The 22,252-nt window shown below is 35.7% G+C and overlaps 1 protein-coding gene and 1 pseudogene across 3 annotated transcripts; both read right to left on the reverse strand.

Moving 5' to 3' along the window:
- Nucleotides 1-9,151: 9,151 nt before the first annotated feature.
- LOC131829381 (tubulin polyglutamylase complex subunit 2-like) lies at nt 9,152-10,026 on the reverse strand (annotated as a pseudogene).
- Nucleotides 10,027-10,237: 211 nt separating this feature from the next.
- Nucleotides 10,238-21,127, reverse strand: LOC131829382 (tissue factor pathway inhibitor 2-like). 3 transcript variants are annotated; one of them, XM_059171137.1, is made up of 5 exons: nt 20,837-21,126; nt 20,331-20,516; nt 19,191-19,370; nt 17,465-17,635; nt 10,238-10,332 (listed from the first exon to the last, which is right to left on the reverse strand). In XM_059171137.1, the coding sequence occupies exons 1-5, from the start codon at nt 20,922-20,924 to the stop codon at nt 10,310-10,312; spliced, it is 648 nt and encodes a 215-aa protein (XP_059027120.1). In that variant the 5' UTR covers nt 20,925-21,126; the 3' UTR covers nt 10,238-10,309. The 3 variants fall into 3 exon arrangements, with proteins under 3 accessions (XP_059027120.1, XP_059027117.1, XP_059027118.1); XM_059171134.1 differs by lacking the exon at nt 10,238-10,332 and adding an exon at nt 16,707-17,051 and having other exon boundaries at nt 20,837-21,127; XM_059171135.1 differs by lacking the exon at nt 10,238-10,332 and adding an exon at nt 16,707-17,055 and having other exon boundaries at nt 20,837-21,120.
- Nucleotides 21,128-22,252: the final 1,125 nt, after the last annotated feature.

A 22,252-nucleotide genomic window follows, 5' to 3' on the forward strand; every position in this document is an offset into this window, starting at 1 on the left:
TGATGAATATCTTTTGGCCATCTGTGTGTCTCCTTTGGGGAAATGTCTATTCTGCCTATTTTGAATTATTATTTTGGTTTAGATTATTGTGGTTTTTTGTTTAGCTTTGAAGTTCCTTATGTATATTGGATACTAACCCTTTTTGGATATGTCATTTGCAAATATCTTCTCCCATTCCTTCAGTTGTCTTTTAGTTTTGTTGATTGTTTCCTTCATTGTGCAGAGGGTTTTTATTTTGATGAAGTCCCAATAGTCCATTTTTGCTTTGTTCCCCTTACCTCAGGAGACCTATCTAGAAAATGTTGCTACAGCTGCTGTCAAAAAGTTACTGCCTGTGTAGTCTTCTAGAATTTTTATGGTTTTGGGTCTCATGTTTAGGTCTTTAGTCCATCTTGAATTTTTGCAAATTATTTTTGTGTACAGTTTAAGAAAGTGGTCTGATTTCATTCTTCTGCATGTTGCTGTCCAGTTTTCCCAACACCATGGATTAAAGAGACTGTCTTTTCCCCATTGCATATTCTTTCCTGCTTTGTCAAAGATTAATTGACCATATAATTGTGGGTTTACTTCTGAATTTTATATGCTGTTCTACTGATCTGTGTGTCTCTTTTTGTGCCAATATCAAACTGTTTTGATCGCTCCAGCTTTGTATTATAACTTGACGTTTGGAATTGTGATGCCTCCCACTTTGCTTTTCTTTTTCAGGGTTGCTTTGGCTATTCGGGGTCTTTTGTGGTTCCACACAAATTTTAGAATTGTTTGTTCTCTGAAAAATGCTGTTAGTATTTTGATGGGGATTGCATTAAATGTGTAAATTGCTTTAGGTAGTATAGACATTTTAACAATATTTGTTCTTCCAATCCATGAGCATGGAATGTCTTTCCATTTTCCAACTTCTCTGAGTAGCCTTCAGTGTCTTGCATCAGTGTTCTATAGTTTCAGAATACAGGTCTTTCACCTCTTTGGGTAAGTTTATTCCTAGGTATCTTATAAATTTGTGTGCAATTGTAAATAGGATTGTTTTCTTAATTCTCTTTTGCTGTTTCAATATTGGTGTATAGAAATGCAATAGATTTCTGTACATTGATTTTGTATCCTGTGACTTTATCAAATTCATCTACCAGTTCTAGGAGTTTTTGGTAGTCTTTTGGGTTTCCTATTTGCAGTATCATCTGCAAACAGTAAAAGTTTTACTTCTTTCTTACCGATTTGGATAGCTTTTATTTCTTTTTGTTGTTTGATTGCTGTGACTAGGACTCTAAGTACCATGTGGAATAAAAGTGGTGAGAGTAGACATCGTGTCTTGTACCTGACCTTATAGGAAAGTTTCTCAGTTCTTTAAGGATGATATTTGCTGTGGGGTTTTCACAGATGGCCTTTATTGTGTTGAGGTATGTTCCTTCTTAACATACTTTATTGTGAATTTTTATCATGAATGGATGTTATGCTTTGTCAAATACTTTTTCTGCATCTAATTGAAATGATCCTATGGTTCTTATCTTTTCTCTTATTAATGTGATGGATCACACTGATTGATTTGCAAATATTGAACCACCCTAACAACCTAGGAATAAATCCCATTTGATTGTGGTGAATAATTTTTTTAAATAATATTGTTCAATTTGGTTTGCTAGTATTTTATTGAGAATTTTTACATTTTTGTTCATCAAAGATATTGACCTGTAGTTCCCTTTTTTAGTGTTGTTTTTTTTTTTTTTTTTCATCAGGTTTTGGTATTAAAGTAAAGCTGTTCTCACAGAATCAATTTCAAAGTTTTCCTTCCTTTTCTTATTTTTGGAATAGTTTAAAGAAGTGCAGGAGTTAAACCTTCTTTAAATGTTTGGTAGAATTAACCTGTAAAGCCATCTGATCCTGAACTTTTGTTTTTTGGGGACTTTCTTGATTACTGACTCAGTTTCCTTGCTGGATATTGTTATTAGTTCTGTTCAAATTTTCTATTTCTTCCCATTTCAATTTTGATAGATTATATGTTTATATGAACTTATCCATTTCTTCTAAGAAGTTGTCCAATTTGTTGGCATATAGCTTTTCTCTCCTTTTTTATGATTATTTATTTGAGAGAGAGAGAGAGCGTGAGCAGGAAGGGCAGAGGGAGAGGGCAAGAAAGAGACTCTCAAGCAGACTCCATGCTAAGCCTGACTTGGGGCTTGATCTTACAACTATTAGGACACAACTTGGACTGAAACCAAGAGTTGGATGCTCAACCAGCTGTGCCACCAAGGTGCCCCAGCATATAGTTTTTCATAATAATTTCTTATGATTGTACTTGTGTGGTGTTGGTTGTTATTTCTCCTCTCTCATTTGTGATTTTATTTTGATTTTATTTATTTGAGTTCTTTCTCTTTTTTTCAGCCTCTAGCCAGACTTATCAATTTTATTGATTTTTTTTCAAAGAAACAGCTTCTGGTTTCATTGATCTGTTCTGTTGTTGTTGTTGTTTAGTTTCTACATCGATTATTTCTGTTCTAATCCTTATTATCTTCCTTCCCAGCAATATATTTCAACAGCAATTTACAATAGACTGAGTCAACTGATCCTACCACACTTCCCTCTTTCTCCACTTAATGCTTTTTTCTCCTTTCTTCATCTATTTTAAGTTTCATAGATAGTAGTTATAGTCGTGCCCTTCCATATATCCTGCATCTGTTCTTCTCTCAGTTCCATAACTCTATCCTGTGAAACTGAGTGTTGTGCTAACTTCCAAAAAAATCACTACTCAGTTTAATCTCTCCTCTTGCTTTATATAAACCCCATGAGCTGGTAATAACTGTAGAAAAATTCAAAACCATATTCATGACCACACACTTCAGGTGAGCCATGAATGCTATCAGACCATCAAGATGCATGTCAAAGTCTAGCCACCCCCCTCTTCTCTTGGAGGACCATTGCTTATCTTTTGTACTTTCCTGAAACCACTTAAACTTCCTCTCCTTTCCTCACTTCCAGCTGATGATATGCTTCCTTACTGAGAAAATTAAGCAACTGGAAGAGAACTTCCACAGACTACAACCACAGCATATTTCCTCACTTACAAGTATCTGCACTCACATACTTTGCTTTTCTGTATGTTACTCCAGATCAATTACCCACGAGCCAGTTGGAGACAAATCTCCCCCCTTGTGCTCTAAATCCCGTCTGCTGTTGCCTACCCAAAAATACAGCTTTGTCAAATTTTCTTTATTTCCTGTATCAGTTCTTTATTAGATCATTCCCCTCAGCATATACATATCTGTCATTTCTCCTAACATATAAAAAAAGGAAAATGCTACATCCCATTTCTGGGTGGCATAACTTTTCCCTCACTCTCCTTTGCATTACAACTCCTTGAAACACATGTCTTTCAGATTTACTCCATTCAGATTTGCATTCCCTCTATGTCACTTAAAACTGCTTTTTCTAAGGTCATCAGTAGTATCCATATTGCTAACTAATATTCAATTCTCATTGCTCCTCTTACTTATGAATGACATCTAATGAAGCTAATCATGTTCATCTCCTTGATACACTTTCATTATTTGGTTTCTAGGACATAACACTCAGTTGCACCTTCTCAGTTTCCATTACCTTGCATTGCATTTCCCTTCTTCCCACTCTTTGACATGACAGCACACCAGAGATCCATCCTTGCTAATATTTGCTATCTACTTTATTCCTTTCGTGATGGCATCCAGTCTAAAGGCTAAAAATGTCATCTATATACCATTAGACAGTTTGCTCCTAAACACCAGGCCTCTATTACCAAGTACACATTGAATTGGAGATCTAATAGGTATTTCAAACTCAGTATGCCTAACGTGAACTTTCAATCTAACTTATAATAAATGTTCCATCCATACCATTCCCTATCTCAATTAATGACAATGCTATCCTTCCAAATTGTAGGCCAAAAATAAAAAACAAACCGAACAACAACAACAAAAGCCCTTGGAATCGGTTCTAACTTCTCATCTTGCAAATCTCAAGTTTGAATGCTTTTTGAAACTGAGTTTTAACACACAGGGAAGTACAAAAAAGTCATTTTTTACTAATTTATTTCCCTACATAACCACCATCCAGATTGAGATATAGACTATTATCACCAGCCCAGAAGTCTACCTCATTTCCTTTTAAGGCCAATACACTTTCTTCTGACCTTTATCAAAATAAAGAGTAACTACACTTCTGATCTTTATCACAATAGATTCGTTTAGCCTATTCTTGACCATGAATAAATGAAACTAGACAATATATATGTTTTTTGCCTCAATATTATATCTGCTAGATATAATGTGTTTAGTAGTTGTGTTGGTTTTTTTCCCCCCATTACTAGGTACCATCTATATACCATTAGACAGTTTGGTATTATTTATTCACTATCAAGTTGGACAATTGAAATGTTTCTAGATTCGTACTATTATGAATAAATGTAAAATGACCACTTTTTACACAGCTTTTGATAGGCATATGCAATATTTCTGTTGCATGCATACTTAGAAGTATAATTGATGGGTAATATGGGTACACACATGAGCAGCATTAGTAGATTCTGCCAAAGAATTGCCCAAAATGATTCTATCAGTTTACACTCCTTCCAGCAATGTATGATAGCCAGAGTTCCAATACATCCTTGCCAACACTAGATATTCTTAGTTCTTTTAATTTTAGTCAGGCTTGTGGGTGTGTAGTAGTATTTTATTATGGCTTTCAAATGTATTCCTGATGGCTAATTCTGTTGATCGCCTTTTCATATGCTTACCTGCAATTTGTACATTCTTTTTTATACAGAGTCTGTTGATATTTCTGTCCCATTATTTTTTTATTGCTTTTTCCCTATTGATATGTTAGAATTTTTTTATAGCTTGCATATGTGTTGTTTGTGTGATATATGCACTAAAAATAACTTTTTCCAGTGTTCGGTTTACTTTTTATTTGTAAAATCTCTTTTGATGAATAGAACATCTTAATTTTTATAAAGTTCACCAATTCACCACTTATCTTTTATAGTGTGTTTTTCATTCCTATATCCTTTAACTACCCCAAGGTCCTGATGGTATTCTCCTACATTTTTTCCTGAGAGCTTTATAGCTTACCATTCACATTTCAGTGTATGCCCTATTTCCAGTTGATTTTTGTTTACAGCATAAGATAGGGGTTCAGATTCATTTTTTCCCCCCAATGGGTATCCAATTGATTCATCACTGTTTATTTAGGTCTTCTTTAATTTTTCTTAGCAATGGCTGTAGTTTTCAGTCGTGTTACATTTATTCCTAAGCATCTAATTTCTTGGAAACTCCTATATGTAACTCTATATCTCATTTTCTAATTCCTTATTCCTGGAATGTAGAAATACAATTTATTTTTAATATTGATCTTGTATCCAGTGACCTTGTTAACTTCACTTATAAATTCTAATCATTTGTAGGCTCCTTTATATTTTCTAGATACTCAAATATGTTACTGAAAATTATGATGGTTTTACTTTTTTCTATCCAGTCTTTATAGAATTTATGTTCTTCTCTTGAGTTTTTACAGTGTTTGGGAGTTCCAATAAAACTTGAATAGACTTGATGGCATTGGACCAATTTGTCTTATTCCACCCTCATAGGGAAAATGTTCAATATTTCGTTATTAGTTACCATGTTAACCATAGGTTTTTGTAGACATGCTTTGCAGATGAAAGAGGATCTCTTCTATTCCTATTTGTTGAGATTATTTTTTTTCATCATTGTCATTGAATTGACATTCAATTTTATCAAATGCCTTCTCTGCATCTCTTTAGATGATTGTATGATTTTTGTCACTTATTTTGTTAATGTGGTCAGTTACAATTATTGATTTTTCTTATGTTGAAAACTATCTTATGCCACTGAAATACACTTCACTTAGTCATAAAGTATTATATATTGCTGGATTTGATTTGATAATATATGTTCAAGTTTTGTGCATCTATTCACAAGGAAGAAATTGGCTTGTAATTTTTCTTCTTTGCAATGCAATACCAATTATTACCTATTGAGAAACAAAAAATATGAAGTGTTCTATTTTAATTATTTGCTGGAAGTGATTTTGCTAATTGAGATTATTCCATGTTAAATCTCTGGAAAGCTGAAAATTGTGGCTTTAGTTTCTTTAATGGGTATAGGAATGATCAGAATTTCTATTTTTATGCCAGTTTTGGAAGCAAGGCCAGCTTCATGGGCATAGAGCCTATGAAGTCATATCCACTTATAAATGTCTTACACATAATTTAATGCTTTATTGTCACCATCTTTAAATTTTTTATTAATTTTTGAACAAAGAAACTCCTCATTTTGCCCTGGACTCCTCAAATGATAGAGTTATTCATGTTTTGTCATACGTGGTTTTAAAGGTATCTGCTTATTTTATCTAACTTATAAAATTTATTAGTATTAATTTGTTAATAAACATTAATTCTGTTTTCAGTATCTTTAGGATTTGTAATATCTGGGTTTTATTACTTATGATATTGATAATTTCTATCCTTTATCTTTCTTTACTATCTTGCTATTAACAAAATACTTCATTAATCTTTATTGAGAAAAAATTTTTCCTGTGTTTATTTTCTTTAAAATTATGTCTGCTTTTTGGGGTGCCTTGGTGGCTCAAACAGTTAAGTGTCTGTCTTTAGCTCAGGTTATGACCCCAGGGTCCTGGGATCTAGCCCCGCATCTGCTTTGGGTTCTGCTGCTGCTTCTCCCTCTCCCTCTGCCATTCCCCCTGCTGGTACGTGCTTTCTCTCTCTCTCATTCTCTCATTCTTGCTCTTGTTCTCTTTCAAATAAATAAATAAATAAATAAATAAATAGAATATTTTTTTAAAAATTATGTCTGCTTTTTGAAATTTTAATTACTGTTATCTTTATTAACTTCCTTCTACTTTTAAAGGAATATTTAAATATGTTTAATTCATAGTTAATTTTCTAGTTTCTCGAAATAGTAGATTGGAACCTTGATTTTCAACCCTTGTTCTCAATATACTAATTTAGAGCTAAAAATTTCCCTTTGGCCACCATTTTAAATGCATCTCAGAATTTCTGATATGTCAGATTTTTTTCATTCAATTTAAAATATAATTCATTGTGATTTTTTTGACACATCTGTTATATAGTAGTGTGTGTTTAATTTCAAAACACTTAGAGACTTTCCAATAATCTTATGTTGATTTCTAGTTTCTCTTGTATTCAAAGAATATACTCCTTAGGATTCCAATTCCTTGGAATGTACCTATGTACATTACCTACTTAGATTAGCAAATGGTCCATTTGTTAAATATTTCAAATGCACTTGAAAATGTTTATTCTGATTAGGTTGGGTGTAATGTTCATTCAGTTGTTTAAATTTCCTAGGTCTTGTATTTTTTCTTGTTCATTTACTAAAAAGTTTTAAAATATCAAATTACAAGATTTGTATTTCTCTTTTTAGTTATGCTTTTTCTTCAAAGTATTAAGCTTTTTAATAGATGTGTAAACATTTATAATTGTTATTTCCTCCTGTTGATTAAGTTAACCTTTTATTACTGTGAAATGTTCCTCATACACTTTGTTTACTCTTGTCAGTCTTCTTTCTCTTCTATTGATAAGCTACAACAGCTTTATTTTGATTTTTCATTGCATGTTACGTGTTTTCACCTTTTTCTGCTTTCAGATATTTGTAACTATATATAAAGTATGTCTCCTGTAAATAGTATTGCATTAGATTTTAAATTTTTATTTGTTTTTTTTTGTTTGTTTGTTAATCTAATCTGGCCATTCTCCCTTTAACTGGAGTACTTAGTCATTTACTGTGACTGAGATGTTTGAGATTAAGTCAACCATCTTATCATGGTTTTCTAATTGTTTCATTTTTGTTTCTTCATTTCTCTTTTCTGGCCTTCCTTTGGATTAATCATCGTTCCGTTTTTTATTCCTTCTTTCCTCTATTGGTTTTCTAGATATATATATATATATATATATATATATTTATTTGTTATTTCATTGATTACTCTTAATATCACCATATGAATTCTACATGGTGAGTTATAATACTTCCCAAAGCATACAAGAAACTAAAATAGTTTAATTCCATTAACCAAAACACCTTTGGTGCCATCAATTTCCTATATTTTAAATATAAGATTTTATATGCATAAGATATAATAGTTAATGGTTTTAAACAGAATGTTCATTTATAATTTTGTAGGTTTTTGTTTTGTTCTGTTATTTACTGGAAAAAACAAACTACAGGAAACTGAAAAACGAGTAGAGTAAGAATTCCTTAAAATAAAAATAAAAAGAACATATACGATTGTATCTTTAAGAATTTTATGGAACATTATGAACCATCAGGTTAAGGAATCTCCATTCTCTAACAAAAACAAACTGAGAAAGGGCAGTATGAAAATATTCTAATGCAGTGCTGCCCAACACAACTTTCTGTGATGATGGAAATGTTCAATTAGGTCTGTGTTGTCTAATATAGAATCTACTAGCCACATAAGTGGTTAACACTAGCTAATGTAGTTGAGGAACTGAACTTTTAATATAGTTTAAATAGCCATGGGTGGCCAGTGGTTACCAGTTGAACAGCACAGTTAATGCCTCATGGCTCAAAACCAATGGTTTTTCTGGGTGATTTCTCTAATCACGCTGAAGGGTGTAGAGGGTTGGGGGTGGAAAGAGAGGAAAGTTCTTAACAGATCTACTTAGTTACTTAAACAAGTTCTGAAACTCTCCACAGCTTTCAACTTTTTTTTTTTTTAAGATTTTATTTATTTATTTGACAGAAAGAGACACAGCAAGAGAAAGAACACAAGCAGGGGGAGTGGGAGAGGGATAAGCAGGCTTCCTGCCACACAGTAGGGAGCCCGATGCAGGTCTCTATCCCAGGACCCTGGGCTCATGCCCTAAGCCGAAGGCAGGCATTTAATGACTAAGCCAACGAGGTGCCCCTCTCCACAGTTTTCAGAGGCAGGGGCTGGGAAAGGATAAGGGAGACCTGACTATGCCCTTGAACTCCTGGCTAATGACAGTGGGAGTAAAAGGCCTAGGATTTGGCTTCACTTATATAGGAAAAGGCCTGTGGTGCCACATGCAGAATCTGAGGCTTGGGCCATCTGTGCATGGAAATCATCACCGTGGGGCTGGTGGGGATGCTCATTTTTGGACAGGGTTTCCAGGGCTAAAAGAGGATTTAGAGGAGGAGGGAGGACCTGAGGGCCCTTTCTGGCCACCTGCAGGCTGGATAAGCCCTTTGTTTTTAGGGAGTAAGGTGTTTTTCTTGCTTTTGAATACTTTTCTGGGATCCAGCTTGTTCGCAAAGGAATTGGTCTCTTCTGCAAGGAGGTTTGGGTTGTAGGTGATAGGTTTATACATGTTGAACCAATTTTTGGCCTGTGAACTAATGCCATAGCTGGGGAAGGCATATTACCATTGCGGCAAGCCCAGGTGCATGATAATAAGGCGAGAGTAAGTGGTAAAGGTATTTGTGAGAAAATGCAGGATAATGCTCTATCCAGGAACCAGATCTCAGGGTCTCATGAATGTTAGTTTTCCTCTTTTGTAGATGAGGCAAACCTCCTCATTCATATTGCAAGGATCCTGCTCAAAAACCACACTGGGAGAATCAAAGTGAGTTTTTTCTCGCTGGTTCTCACCAGCTTCAGGTGCATCAACTTCCAGGTCTGCCAGAGTTGGTGCACTAGGGGGTTGAATACTCAGAAGACTGGTTGGGTTGAGTCAGGTTTGCGATGCAGTCACTTGCCATGCTGCCCAGTGGAATAGTGTGCTCATCCAGCTTCACATTCCATGTCATGTGCAGGCCACTGGTCATCAGATAAATATGCATCACATTCTCAGGTAGCACATGGTTATTGTTTTTGTTCCCCTGAGGAAATCCTATGACACTTGGCAGGTGGCTTTTCTATAGTAGTGACTTCTGTCACACCTGGGGAAGATTCTAGGCAGCGGGTCATCCCCAAGGTCACCTTCTGGTGCAGCTCACTGCAACCTGGCGGCAGCATACCATCCATGGGTCACGTTCCCACTCCAGGCTCATTTCTAGTTTTCCATGTTTACATCTTCAAGTGCTCTCATTCCATTTTGCAGTTATGTGCTTCCATCTGGGATCATTTTCCTTCAGAACTCCCAGAAATGTTTCTTGTAGTGGAGATCTGCTGGCAACAAGTTCTCTCAGCTGTGTTTAACTGTAAACATCTTTACTTCTCCTTCGATTTTGAGGGATTTTTTACTGGATATAAACTATCAGTTTGCGGGTTTGTTTGTTTTCCTTTAGTGCTTTCAAATGTTAATCTTTCATTTTCTGACTTCCATAGTTCCTGTTGAAATGTCCGTCATTAGTCTTTTTGATGCTTATTTGGAAGTATTATGTCTGTTTTTCTAGGTATACAAAGATTGTCAGTCTGTTTTTAGCTTGCAGAAGATTGCCTATGATGTGCCCAGTTGTGTTTTGTTTGTTTAGTTTTCTGTTCTGTTTGGGATATATAGAGCTTTTTGAATGTATAGTCATATGTATTTTAATGAGTTTGGATAAATTCTTAGCCAATATTTCTTCTAATACTGCTTTTTATATTCAATGTAATATTTATTATTGCACATAAAACCTTTCTTACCTCTTTGTTCAAATGTTACTGTGTTTTACTGAGGAAGTATCTCCTGATCTACTGGACTTTGCCACAACTATCATACTCTGAGCTTTCCTGTAACAAGGTCACATAATCAATTTAAGAGTTGAGAAACTACTAAATTAATGCGGCTTTCTCACATTTCATGCAATAATGTAAGATCATAATCCAACAGGCAGAGGAAAAACCAAATAACATCACTTTTTCCACAAACTGGAAGAAAGTATCTGTAATTCATATAACTAACAAGGAATTCTTACTCAGGATGCCTAAAAAAATACGTAAGTTAACAATAAAAGACACAGAGCCAAATGGAAAAGTGAGAAAGGAGTATAAAGTGGCAATTTATATAAGAAGGAGAATAGCCAAGAAAACATTAAAAAAAAAATCTCAATCCCATTACTAATCAAGAAAGTAAAAATGAGAGCAGTAATGAAGTACAAATTCTCACTTATATGAATGGCAATAAAGACCTGAGTAATGCACAATGTTGTAAAAAACTTGAAATATAAATTCTTAGACATTGATGACTACAAATATTTGGAGAGCAATTTGGCAAAATATAGTAGCTCTAATGAATCCGTCTTTAGCAATTTCACTTTCACATACACATATATGTTCAATGAGCAATGTATATAAATATTATTATTTGTTATAACCAAAATTTGGGACTAAATTAAATATCCATCAACAGGGAAATGAACGCACTGTGCTATATTTATGTAATGGAATACCAGAAAATAAATGTGGCAGATCTTCATGAAACAAGATAGATTTATAGAGTATGTCCAAAACTTAAGAGTGAAAAGGCATGATGGCAATGGATACACACGGTTTGACACCATATAAGTAACTTTAAAACACATAGAATAATACTTCATATTGCTCTGGGTTATTATATTTATAATACAAGCATTAAAATATGCACAGAAAGTATACACTCCAACATCAGGAAAGCAGTTGCTTCTCATGAAAGTGAGGGGAAATAAGAAAGAGGTGCATTTTGAGTCTTGAGCTCTGTTAAAATAGAAAAAGCACCTGAAACAGACTTGGGAAACTCCTATCATGTTTTTTTAAAGTAGGTTGATTATATAGTTTTCTGTACTTTTCTGTATATTTGAAAACTTTCATGATTAAAATTAAATTGTATAATGTAAGCTCTATTTTTATGTTAAAAATTTTAAGCTAAGTTTAAAGGGAAGTATTAACATTTAGTGAAAGAAAACATAAAATTTTTAAAGGTTCAACCTTAGCAACAATCCTGGAAATATCAATTACAGTAATGATGAGATACCATTTTATTATGACAAAGAGGGATTTGTTTTTCTGTTCATTTAAAACCCAGTGTGTTGGGCATTTGCATATATTCTTATTCTTAGATGGTGATAAACTGATATAATTTTGTAATGTAATTGGTAAGTATATACTGAGACCATTAGCATGTTTATACCTCTTGACTAAGCTACTTCCACTTCAAAGAAACAGAAATGTGGTTGATAATCACCTAGTGCTGAAATTCTGGATCATTTTAATTTTTATCCTTTTATATACTTTTAATTTTTTATATAGTATACAATATGTATAATGACACATTTTAAAATCAAAATATAATCTACTAATTTTGCATGAAAAACTTGAACATCCTAACAATAAAACTCCTTGGAAAATAACTATATGCTGTATTAGTGCAACCAGGAAGCTGTACTAGATACAGCCAAGCCCACAGGGCAAATGATTAAACCTACTTGAGGTAGGTCCAGAAGATTCAGCTTGTCAAGAGGTTAGGAAGGAAAGATATTTGTTTCAAAGGAAAAGGAAAAAAAAACTTACAAGGGCATAAAATAGTGTTCCTCAAAGTATGACACATGTATACCTCCTCATCAGCTGGAGTCATTGTAATGTACATCTTTGCCAACTCAAACCAACTAAATCAAAACTCCTGGGCATGAGGCATAGTAACCTGCCATATGCCTGACTCCCTGGATTGTTCTCATGCACAAAATTTGTTCACTACGATACAAAAAACAAAAACAAAACAACAACAACAACAACAACAACAACAAAAACCCAAAATAATATGACATACTTTGGAAATTGACCATAATTTAGTTCAACTGAATTGTAGCTTATAGGTGATGGTAGAATGGGGGAGATAAATCTGGAGAGGAATGTCATGGTCCACTTGTAAGAAGTCTTAAATGGCACACTAGGAGCTTGGACAGTTAACATGAAGATTCAGTGGGAACCACTGAAGAGTTTTAAAAGGAGTAACCTGATACTGTGGCATCAGTGTGGATGACTGGATAGGGAGCAAAGAGGCAGAAGGGCAACTTGGGACAATGTTTTAATTTTCCTGGAATAAGATAGCAGCATTACCATAGACTTGAATACATATACTTGGTGACAAATTGAATACAGAGTGAAGGGAGAAATGCTTTGGGATGATTCCAATTCCTTCATTTGCTTGCCTCCATTCTAGTCTTAAAACAGAATATCTAGACAAAGAATATCTTAAAACTATAAGCTGTACTTTTCTACCTTTGCTTGTTTTCTCACTTTTCTACCTTTGCTTGTTTTCTCACAAGACCTATATTTTACTAGAAATATGAAGCCTATAAAGATAAGCTTGTGCAGCCACTATAATAATACATGGGCAGACACTCCAGAGGACATTCTCTTACTGAATAATATCATTAAATAAATGTCTCCAAGATTGTTGGCAGAGAGCATGTATACTTGGAGATACTGTGATCCAAGCAATCTGAAAGGCTCCATTGCAGTTTCTGGGTTTCAACATGTGACAGTGTGTGTGCCTAGAGGAGGAATGAGTGGTGGTCCAGAGTAATTTTTTTTCTCAATAAAAGGCTATTTTATTAAAAGCCAGCCCATTTTTGTGTGTCTTTTTTTGTGTCCCACAATGAGACATTCCTTTTAATCAGTCTGTCTGGTGAAACCACAGCAGTGACTTGTCTTCAGACTGGCTGTGGCAAGAAGGAATTTCCCTTAGATGGCAGGATGACCTATGCCAGGTTTATATATTTCCTCATTAAAATAAAATGGCAGACATTTGGGGTATTAGAAAGTTGTTTTCTGAAGGCTCGAATTCCTACCCAACCTGAACAGAGAGCTACAGCTGTACACTGAATGTAGGGTGAGCAATCCCCCTGAGGGCTTTGGCTGCAGGGAAGTTAAAGGCAGCAAGTACCAAATCAAACTTCCCTATAAACCAAGAACCCCCAGAATTCTCAAAGGCTCCAAATCACTCACTGGACAGTCCCCGAGCACATAAGATCCTTCGGCTACGATCATTCTCAAAACCCACCAAAAGTAGTCCAAATGCAGGCCTTACTCAACCAAAACCTTTTAATGTTAATGCTGCTTTTTGGTTACATCCCATATAAAAGCTATAAAAGCATTCCTCCTCCCACTCCTTTTAAAAATGTCAGTAGTTTCTTGGAGAACCTAACGTATCTGTCCTATACAGTGTCCAACATTATGGATTTGGCTGATTGACCTTCCCTGGTTTCTTGTAAATTGTGCCTTCATCCCCAGTATCACCTCATGATCTGGCAATATGATAGTAAGATCTAAAGGTTTGGTTAACTTCATTGTTTTCCTTTTTCTTTCTTCAAGAGTCCTTCATGGGGAGTAGGTGTGTAATACTTACTGCATCATATCAAGAAGTAAATAATGTCTGGTGGCACATTTTTATTAATGTTAAAATTATCCATGGATTCAGAGACATAGCCTAATTCCTGCATCAACCTTTCATGTCTTGATTTCAGCATCCAAGGATGATCATTGTCCAGATGTATACTTTCATGAGAGCTCCCTTCTAACATTTCAGTGTGTGTGTGTGATTGAGATTCTCTGTGAATGACTTTCATACACTATTTAGTTTCCTGGCAAAATTTTAAGGATAAACAAAATAGAATAAATGCTTTATTCTTTCTTTTAATTTATCATTTTTCAAAGTAATGAGAGAGTTCCCTAACAACCTCCAAAAGTGACCAAGGAGGTGTGTAATTATTAACTCATTCTGTATTCATTTTAATATATTCATATATATTCCAGTCATTATTTGTTTTTATGTTCATATCACCCTATTTTAGATCACTGAAAGGCCCTTAATGTTACTCTCCTGTTTTTGTGACATGATTCAAATAGCTTCCTTATTCTCTGGAATAAGATGGCCCAGGTTCATCTTATGTATTTCCTCTTCCAGACCTGGATTCAGTGATTTCTCCTAAGAACCCTGGTTCCCTGGTTCCTTCTACTGAGAAATCATATTTAGAGACCACCGTGTGAATGGGAGGTACACTTACTGCTACTGAATTGTCATTGCTTCAAGGATATTTCAGTGGGAGGGTGGAAAATACTTTTTTTTTTTCCCAAAGAGAAAATAAATTTTGATTTCATGCTAATACTTATATTCCAATTTAAAATCGAAAGAGATTAATTTCTTAATTTCCATACTTTTTCACTTAACACTAAAAATCTTGACTTCTAAAGAAATAAATTCTTATATATTCATACAGAATATATAGTAAAATGTAGCATTCTGTGTTAAGTTCAAAATAAAAATATCAGTGTTAATAATAAGACTACTAAATGCATGGGTGCTTGGGTGGCTCAGTTGGTTAAGTGTCGGTCCTGGGATAGAGCCCCATATCGGGCTCCCTGCTCAGCGGGAAGCCTGCTTCTCCCTCTCCCACTCCCCCTGCTTGTGTTCCCTCTCTCACTGTGTCTCTCTCTGCCAAATAAATAAAATCTTTAAAAAAAAAAAAAAGATTACTAAATGCATTTTCAGATTTCTTCAGAATTTACTTGACCCTTAGATTATATCCCTTAAAAGAGAGTCAAAATACTGGCTTTGAAAGTCACCAGAAATAATTACAGATTTCTGCAGTTAGGCCATTATTTGTTATTCATTTGGGTTGAGTTGTTTTGGTTTGTTTCCAGTTGTACAAGGAATGCTTTCTATTCTTTATATTTTGTTTTCTTATTATATAAAATGTTTACATGGTCTAATATCACAGCCATATAATGAGGTACATTCACATAAATGCCTGTCCCATCCTGTTTTCCCCTTCCTGCTAAAGGTAACTATTTTAATATTGTTATGTCCTCTGTAATGTGTGTATTTATTCATGTTGCTCTAGACCCTTTTTAAAAATGTATTCTGAGGATCAGATGATATCCATATATAGGTATTTTGTTTATTTTTACATTCATATCTTTAATCCCCTGGTTATGATTATCTGGTTTATTTCCTGTTATTGGTTTTTCTAAATAATACATCAATGAATGCCCTCAGGATTATACCATTTTGTATTTTTCTCACAATACCTTCGAGATAGATTTTTAAAAGAGGGATTGCTCAAGCAAAATGCAAATGCACTTATAAGTTTGCTAGATTGGGGGGTATACTTTTAAATATATGGACCTTACCATGAAAATGTAGGAATTTTTTAAAACATTTTTATTACAGTGGAAAGAAAAAACTGTTTAACTGGAATGATCATATTTATCAAGAATAATTCATTAGTAGAATTTAAATTATCAAATTCATGTATAGTCTGTGGTTAATTTAAGTAAATGCCTTGAATATTCAGTTCAAAAGCTCTAACAATTTTAGTGTTTTGTCTATTATGTCTTTGGAAGTAATGAAGATCTATTATGTATAAAGAAATACATAATGTGAGTGGGGATGGATGGGTGGAAAGGTAGATGAAAAGAGGTGAGAATTTTATCCTGGAAGAAAGCATTTCAGATTTTAATCAATTTACCAACTTTTTATTCAAAAGTTATCTTATTATCCTCTAAGTGACACAGTAGATATAAAAGTTAGTGATGTCTATATAATAGCACTTGTAATATTTTCTAAACTGTTGGTAAATCTGCAAGTTTGTTTCCTTGGACCTAAAATATAATCCAACTTTTAAATGCAGAATAAAATGTATTTGCTGGTCCTTTTTATGATCATATGTGTTAAGAGAACATGACTATATCGTCTTTTCTTTTCAGTTATGATCACTGCTGAAATCAGGAAGAACAACTCCAAGAAATGAGTGAGTCATTATTTGCTTTTATATCTTAGGCACAGCAGCAATTCAACTACATTAAAATATAGGTGAATGGTAAATTAAAAATAATCGATTCACATTTGAATAGCAGCTGGTTATGTGTAAAAATACATGAAAAAGTAACCTGTAGCAATAAAAACTGATGTATAAATCATTAATGATTCATTTCCCTGTATCACCATATTATTCTTCAGATATAACCACAGAGCCAGTAGCATCCACAAGATGACATACAGGGGAAAAGGTTAAAATTACTTCTTCCAAGTTAGTTATCTTCCATGGGCAAAATAGTGTCGGGTATCTTCTCATTCTTTTCCTTCTTTCTTTCTAGCTAAAGTCAACAAAATAAAAATATCACATATCTCCAGTCCATAGACTCACTTTAAATCAACATTTCCAATATGCTTACACACTCACCTCAACTATTTTTAATGATTATAAAGTCAGTTTTACTCACTATCCACTCAAGTTAATAACTTTCTACCTTTAAAATGCAAGGATACAGCTACTACCTGTTGAAGCTAGCCACTACAAGTATTTAACAAAACTGACTGGTACTAAAGTGCCATTTACATAGAAATGGTCTAGAAATGGCAATTAGGACAACGGATACATAAGAGATTTCCTCAAATCTCTTCCAGAGAAATGGCTATTAGGACAACAGATACATAAAAATATAATTTTGCTAATGAATTATTTATAAAGTTAATTTAAAAATTGAATAAGAAAAAATCTACTACCTTTTAGGCAAACACGTGTGCAGTCCTCTATGTTATCAAAGTTATTGTCATTCCCTCCACAGCCAGTATAGGTGAAGGCCTCACAGGCTTTGTGTCTTGGATTAAAATAATAGCGAGTTACATTACCAGAGCATTCGCCCCCATCTTTTGGACTGTAGCAAAATGATGGACCTTGATGAAAGGGAAAACAAAATTAGAAATGTAATAATACCAAAATTAATTACTGAAACTTCATTCTGAATTCAGAATATCATACCAAACCATTTAAAAAGTGTGTCTCAATTTTCAAGAAAGCTTGCATGCTCTAGTTTGTTAATTCTAAAATTTTTATAAACTGGAGAGAATTTCTTCTGAAGTTATGTCCTTGTATCATTTGAATGTGTTAAGAAATTAAACCCAAAAAGCAGATACGGTCAAGTAGAAATTGGTTGTGTTTCAAGGGTTGATGTATGACATGCTTTAGTAAACTTCCTTGTGTTGGTAGATTTATTTTAAACGTTTTCATCAGTTCTCCTTCCATCATTAATTAAGTATACATTTATGTAATTCCCAAGTAGTCATTGGAACATTTTTCTTTATATAAAACATTTAAGGAAACACAAGCAACAAAACCATCTTCTCATTAACTCGAGATTCTGCGTACAGGACAATTATAGAGCTTCCTCAAATCTCTTCCAGAGCAAGTTTTCCTTGTTTGTTAAATTTATGTGTCTTTCTGTATGTGTGTCTCTGCTATGCCTAGGGAGAATGCCTGTATTGCCTCTCTCTACAGAAATATTGCCCAAGTAACCTGTTATTTCAGGGACTGAGGAGGTGGGGGGGGGATGTAGGTAAGAAATAGGAGCAGAAAAAAGAAGGATGGAGAGGTCTTTGTCCTACACTTTGCAATTACTAAAGGTTACAGAAATCTAACCAAAAACCTTAGACAGAAATTTTCAAGATTCACCATCTGAGGTCTGGATATGTTCTACTACATCCTATACACAAGTGATTCCATATAAACCTGAATTCATGGCATTCAGAATACTGTGATTTCTTTTTTAAGATTTCTCCTTTTTTTTTTTTTTTTTAAGATTTTATTTGTTTATTTGAGAGAGAGGCATTGAAAGAGAGTATGAGAGGGAGGAAGGTCAGAGGGAGAAGCAGACTCCTCGGGGAGCTGGGAGCCCGATGCAGGATTCTGGGATCAAAACCTGAGCCAAACTGAGCCACCCAGGTTCCCTAACGGTATTATTTATTTTGAGAGAGAGAGCAAGAGAGAGTGAAGAGGGCAGAGGAAAGGGAGAGAGAAAACTTAATCTCCATGCTTGGGGCATGATCCCAGGAGCCTGAGATCATGACCTGACCCTAAATCAAGAGTTGAATGCTTAACAGACTGAGCCACCCAGGCGCCCCCAGAATACTGTAATTTTTATATGTAAACTGAGAAGATGAGAAATAATCCTAAAGAAACAATCCCAAACAGGAAGCAAAAACTTAAATCATGCACAGCTTTGTGACTTCCTAGCCCTGAGAACTTGGCAAGTCATTAACTTCTGGTAGCCTGTACTCTCGTATGTAAATGGGGTAATAATAATAATACTATATATATATATATAGTAGGTTTGATACCCTACTATATGTGAAATCATCAGAACACAAGGCATGTAATTACACATCAAAGTATTACTTTTCTTCCATCCTAAAATCTTAAATGAAACAGAAACCCCATAAAAATAGTATTTACTTTTCTTTGGTGCACAGTAGGCCATACAAGTATCCTTGTCCGGGAAACTGTTCTTATTGTTGGGACACTCGCCAGATATGAATTTTTCACATGTCATGGAACTTAGGTTGAAGAAGTACTTTCCTGTGCGTACTCCACACTGCCCCTTACTGACTTCCAACCTGCATCTATGAGGAACTTCTAGGAAAAGGAGGGCATAAAAAATGCTAGTCAAAAATTAGCTTTAGTAATACTTAGTATTACTTACTTTCAGTATTACTAATTAATAAGTTACTGAAGTAATTAGTAAGTAATACTTCCTTAGCATTACTTCAGAACTTTACTGCATTTTCAGAAACAACTGGGGAGAAAACGGTATCACATTTAGTACCGGGATAGTAAATCCCCAGAAGACTTTTCTTTCATCCAGTTATTTAGCTCTTTTTTTTTTTTTTTTAAAGTAGCAGCCTCAGACCCGAGTCAGCCAAATACAGTGGAAAGTCTTTCTGTTCTCTCAGGGTGTTCTGATTTTTCTACATAGGAAGTTAATCAGACTTATTCATAGGAATACATACACATTTTTCTTTGGCTTAGTTCCTTGAATGGCGAAGTCCCATGTTTTGTTACTGGCCTTACCAGATATAATAAATATGATTAAAATGAAATAGAAACCATGATCATGGATCTCTACTATATCCCTGTACTAACCCAAAACAAGTTTGGGTGTCAGGGGACAAAAGGAAAAGTTACAGTTAGCTAAATCACATCTTAACAATAAAATCTGCTGAAAAGTTTGTCAGATTGATGGATAACCGACAGGAGGAAACAGGGCTCTCCAGGAGGCATAAAAAAAAAACACATGGGTTTAGAACTAAGGATAAAGAAAAGTACTTATGTGGTACCCAATACATCACACCCCTGCATTATTATGCCCTACGATGAACTCTTGCTCTGAGCCTGCACAGACCCTGAATTATGATAAATGCCACTTAGGAGAGAAATTTGTTAGCCAGTGTAAACATGGGATTACTTTCTGGAAATAATAAGCGAGCCTTACTTAATGTTTGAGAAAATAAAGGCTAAAACTTACTGTAGAAAATGGGATCTGGGAAATTAAGTTACTAGCAGCGAGGAGATCTGAGCTTGAGCAAGGCCACTTACTGTCTATCCTCCAGCAAGCTTCATTGCAGTCCTCCAAAGTTCTGAAATTGTTGGCATTGCCCTCGCAGCCTCCATAGAAGAACTGGCGGCAGGTCTGTGTCAACCTGTCATAGTAGTAACGGCGAAACAGGGCTCGGCAGATCCCCTCGTCAGGGGGTAGGAGGCAGATGTCGGCATTGTTTCCTTCTGGAGGAGCAGAAGGAGTGCCTGAGAGAGGGAAGGAGGCCTGCCACGTCTCCGGGAAGGTAGAGGCTTCCCGAGGACTTCTGTCCCTCTGCTTCCCCGCACAAGGGTTGTTGCAGAGAGAAAAGTACAAACTTCTGCAGGAGTATATCTTCCCGCGGCTCCCAGACGTCCTGTGCGACAGGGGTCTGGGGAGAGCGGGCAGAGAGAGCAGGGCAGAGAGAGCGGGTGCAGTCCGGAACCCCACAGTTGCAGCACCACCCCTGCTTACCCCAGGGCAAAAGCCCGGCGCAAAGAGGAGGGGTCCCTGGAAAGGGCAGTACCTGGAGAGCTCTGAGCATTGACTCCCCGCCCGCTCATCAACAGGACCAACCACACAAGTGTAACCCCTAAGTCGGTGATAAAGTCCATGCTGTCCTGTTTGAGTGGCCCTCAGGGCGAGGCGTTTCTTGAATGTGCAGGCAGGAAGAGGGTGCACAAGGTCCAGTCTCCAGGCAGCCTGGGTGCCGATGCGGTGGGTGCCTGCTTTATGTAGGGTGATTGTCCTTCGGACCCCGGACAGGGGCGGAGCATGCCTGCGTGAAGCTGGGGAGGCTGATTCATGCCCCACAGGCTGTGACCTATCACAGCCCTGTGAAGGAAAGTGCGGGGACTGGGGGATGGGCGGGGCGATTCCCCACCAGGTAGAACCTGCCTCCCAAACTTTCTTCTAGCTTTGAGGGAGTGACTAGACGTGACATTATGTGAGTGATAGGAAGTCCACAAGCTAGAGGGAAATGACCTGGGGGTGATTGCACAAGGTTCCAACTTGCAGCATCACAGGGAAGCCTGAATCTCCATGATGAAAGCACTGAGTCCAAGTATTTGAAGGCAGAGAGCAAGTGTGAAATTCAGCTGAGGAGAGCCTAATTCCTTGCAACGAATTATTAGATTAGATTAGATTAGAAAGATTAGAAAGTCAATTATGTGTATTTATTTACATTTATGCATACGTACTTTTTTCAGTCAAGATTTAATTTACATTTAATAAAAGGCTCATGATAGATCTTAAGTGTACAGCACTATTCCAGACAAGAATTAGAACTCTTGCAGCACCCCAGAACATTCTCTCATACCCTCTCCCAGTCAGTCCTCCTGATCCCAGGCAGGGGCAACCACCTACCACCAGAGTCTTGCCTGTTCTTGAAAAATGGAATCATAAAGTGTGTGTTGTTTGTACTTCTTTTGCTCCACTACTGTTTTCAAGACGCACCATGTTATTGAATAGTTCATTTCTTTTAAATGCTGAGTCCAACGTATGAATACTACAAATGTCCTGTTACTGGTCATTGCGTTGTTTCTAGTTGGAGACTGTTATGAATAAAGCTGCTTAGTCCGTACATACTTGTTTAAGCTTTAATTACTTGTGGGTAAAATATATATAAATGTTAAAAAAACTGCCACTTCTCCAAAATGATTGTATCATTTTATATCCTCCCCACCCCTCATCAGCCCTGTGTTAGTATTGTGGCTGTGTTTTTTGAGCTGGAACTTGAAACTCCATAGGAAGGTGGCTGTAGGGGATCCCTTCCTGCCCATTCCTAATCGTCAGTGCATGAACGTTCATTGCTCCTCTGACATATTAGCCTGGGTCTGATTTTTTCTTCATACAAAACAAGCTATTTATGCTTGGATTTCACATGAAATACTGAAGATACTTTTGGTGAACATTTTAATGGATTCTCTTGATGAATGTGTCT

Source organism: Mustela lutreola, chromosome 4, assembly GCF_030435805.1.
Source record: "Mustela lutreola isolate mMusLut2 chromosome 4, mMusLut2.pri, whole genome shotgun sequence".
NCBI classification, from domain to species: domain Eukaryota; kingdom Metazoa; phylum Chordata; class Mammalia; order Carnivora; family Mustelidae; genus Mustela; species Mustela lutreola.